Source organism: Anastrepha obliqua, chromosome 5 (assembly GCF_027943255.1).
Source record: "Anastrepha obliqua isolate idAnaObli1 chromosome 5, idAnaObli1_1.0, whole genome shotgun sequence".
Classification (NCBI taxonomy): Eukaryota; Metazoa; Arthropoda; class Insecta; order Diptera; family Tephritidae; genus Anastrepha; species Anastrepha obliqua.
In genome coordinates, this window is record NC_072896.1 from 37,285,434 (window position 1) to 37,289,146 (window position 3,713).

General features: G+C 39.4%; 1 protein-coding gene across 1 annotated transcript; it reads right to left on the reverse strand.

Moving 5' to 3' along the window:
• Window positions 1-1,026: 1,026 nt before the first annotated feature.
• LOC129247191 (transcription factor MafB) lies at window positions 1,027-3,485 on the reverse strand. Its single transcript, XM_054886194.1, is given in 1 exon segment — window positions 1,027-3,485. A coding segment is annotated over 1 exon segment (1,464 nt). The 5' UTR covers window positions 3,235-3,485; the 3' UTR covers window positions 1,027-1,770.
• Between the last annotated feature and the right edge of the window lie 228 nt (window positions 3,486-3,713).

Sequence of the window (3,713 nt, forward strand, 5' to 3'; positions counted from 1 at the left end):
CGCAAATGGCTTAAACTTTTTTATGGTCGATGGCTACTAGCATGCCGACCAACTTCAATTATTTCTGTGATTTTATCAAAATAAAATAATTGTTTCCTTTTTCGCCAATCTATGTAATATTATTAAGTTTCCGATTGGAGGTTACATAAATCTCTGATGTATATCCTTATCTCTTACCCCACCTTTTACCCCAATTCCGCTTTCGGTGAATTTGCCAGAATCGCTGTGTGTGACGTCACACTAGTGCAATTTATTCGAGTGTTGCTTGTGATATATTTCCTTTTTGCGTTCTCGTTCGCAACCTTTTGTTAACGCAACTGAACCAGTTTGACGTCGCGTCTCTCTTATGGGCGCAATCTTGGATTCTATGATTCTTGTATTAATATGATACTAGTAGTTTTCTAGTTTTTACTTTTGTCAATCACGAATCATCACATCGCTAATAATCAAATTTTGGTTAACTAAAAGTAAGTCCAGTTTCAACAAAAAGTCATAAACTATAATAACGATTAACGCCTTTTTAATGGTTTGGAAGAAATTATCATATTTTATAGAAACTGTTAATATTTCTGTCGAAATTACATAAATTGCTTTTTAAACTTTGAAATTTCTATGTATACATTTATGTAATTATAAAATGAAAAATACCGGGTAGCTTTGTTATTTTGCATATTAGGGAGATTCTCTATTCCATACGAGTATTAAAGTAAGAAAGTGTACGAGAGTAGGTATTCACGCTCCATACCGCAAGGTTACAATGAAAATATAACAAGAATCAGCTAGTAGAGGGTCGCATTTGTCATGCTACAATTCACAACCTGAAGATAAACTTGGTTTTCGCTGTTGCTTACTTTACAGGTATTACAAATATCTTTTCGCTTGCAGTTTTTTGTTGTGCCATTGCATGGAATGTAAAAGCTTGGTATTCCTCCCCCATGCACCGTGCAAGAGTTTTGCAAGACTAAGAAAATTGTACAGATTAAGCCTCGAATTTTTTTTTTAACATAAAACAAAATACACGAAATCTTTAATTTTGAATAAAAATCCACGAAACACCTTCTATGTTTTTTTTTTATTAATTAACGTCTAACTAACTGTAAATAATACGTTTTTCAAACTTAATACAAAAATAGTAGGCGTGGTACCAGCACTATTCATAATCGATAATTTAAATTAGCATTTATAAGGATATTTCAGATTTCATTTGAAAATCGACTCCAGCACATTGTTGATTATACCCTTGGTACACTCATACTGTGTGTTATACACTATCATATATGAAGCTAAGAGCTAAACACAACATTTATTACTTTATTGTCAAACATTATGAATGAGTTTATCTAAAAATTATTATTTTTTAAATAATCGCGTTCGAGTAAAAAAAAAACATATACTTTAACCGAACAAGTATTTTGCGACTACTTTTCGCTTAACTTAAGCCAAAAGACATTGCTTACACCTTGAACAGAGGAACTGATCCGATTAAACAATATTTGATATTAGTAGTTTTAAATACATTTACAAACTCTATGGATGTAAGAAGAGTTAATACATCCTCTCTACTTATATATATATGTACAATATTTCTGGGATATGCTTATTGTTATTAGGTGCAGTCGAAGCGCTGGGAGAATCTGTCAAACAATATGCAATGATCGCCCTTATTCACTTACATAGTTGTATGTACATATTAAATTTTTTTCTCGTCACAGAAATGTTCTAACTTTTGTGTTCTTCACAGTAAGCAAACTCTCTAGCCTTTGATCGCATTCAGATTGTCACATTGGTAGTTGGCTGCTGATGCAGATGTTGAGGGTATCGCGCTGGCCACTGATTCCCGTGCGGATGGGAATGTGGCAGATGGTGGCTGGACGTGGCAGCTGCCGCTTGCTGCCCTTCGATAGCTAGTTGGCGTCAAAGGTAGAACTCTGGCGAATTTTGGCTATCAGTGTTCAAGTTCGACTGCCCGACGGTGATCACCCCAGAATTTCCGCCTTCGGTAGCATTCGATATCGCAGCAATCACACTACCACTACTACTGCTCATTCGCATTTGCAGACGTTGTTTTAGTTGATCACGCTCATGACATACACGTGAGAACTCTAATTTTAAACGATGCAGATCTTGATTCAATTGATGATTGGATTTCTCCAGTTCATGCCGTTGTAGTAAACGTTTTGAGCGGCAGTTTTGTGCGTACCCACGATTTTTCAGCGTTCGACGCTTTGCTTTAAGGCGCGCAACTTCTTCGCGGGGACGGCCATGCAGGTGTTTGTTCAATTCACGCACGGATAGTGTAGTTAGAAGGTCATCGCTGATACAGTCTTCAAGACCTAAGTTACTTGAGGTACTGTACTGTCTAGAGCAGGTGCGTGGTGAATTTGTCGAAGATCGAGAGGAGCTCACCGACATTGGTCTAGTGAGGTGAACCACAGAGGTGGTGCCTGATACGCTGGATGGCGCTTGACCCCCATTACCGCTACCTCCAATGCCTGCTGCACTAACGGCTATACCAGTATGGTAAGATGTATGCATATTGATAGGTGCTAAGTGTTCAATCGGTTGAAAATGATGGTGGTGTGGATGGTGTTGTGATTGCGCCACCAAATGCCCATGATGATGATTGGCGGCCGCCACAGCTGCAGAGGCATGCATATATTCACGTTGCCGTTCCCACTCCTCCTCTTGTGTGGGACAAGCGAGAGGCCGTAAATCCAATGGTTGTGGATCTGAACGCATGGAGTTTGGTAGCCACATCATTTCTTGTGTGAGGCCAGCACTGGCGGTAGGTTGGCGATGCGTTGGGTAGGGAGTGCTTGTAATCGTGGCATATGTTTGGGCACATGTACTCCCGCTGGGTGAACTGATGACCGGTGGAGTTTCAGGAGGTGTCGATGGTACTCCACCGGGAACGGACGTATTTACAAGTATTGCCTGTCCAGCCATAGGGCCGTGTGTATACATTTCCGGTGGCGGTGACAATGGTTGTAGACGCCGCTCATCCATATGCCAACTTTGTGGAAAGGTTCGCATCTTAATGGCGGGAGGATCGGTAGGCTCTTCTTCTTCCGGTGTTATTGTGGTTGTTGTCCAGGCGATTTTCGTGCTTGCCGCCGGACTGTGGTCCTCACGTTTTACTCCGATAGCTGTAACAGTAGCTGAACCGTCCTCGAGATGATCAAGCACGAATTCCTGCACATACTGTTCGGCGAGGTTTGGATCTTCCATTCTCATTTAGAGAAAATTGTTTTTCACACAATCTTCAGAAATTTAAACAATAGTAAAAACACTTATATAATTGATATTCTGAGATTTGCAAACACCTTTTCTACGTGTAATACATATACATATATGGGCTTTTCTTATTAAAATAATAGATTTGTGTTTTATGTTCTGTTTTCTTTTATTTCTTTTTTTTTGTATTTTTCACATTTAAAGAATTTGATTGGTTTTACTTTTTTAAATGGCTGAAATGAGGTTTGTTTAACTTAGCACTTTTTGGAAGTCGAAACTTTATGAAATCGGATCCGTTCGCGACTGCCGCCCAACCACTTTGAATAATATGTCAATTATCACTAAATATTGTGAAGGGTGTATGTCGCGGTAGTTGTGGAATGGCCGACTCAAGCTTTTTGTACAGGTATATATTCCCGGCATAGAAATGTAGACCGTTGTACCGTGTGCGGATCGTCGGAAGTCGTGTTCTGTCGCGT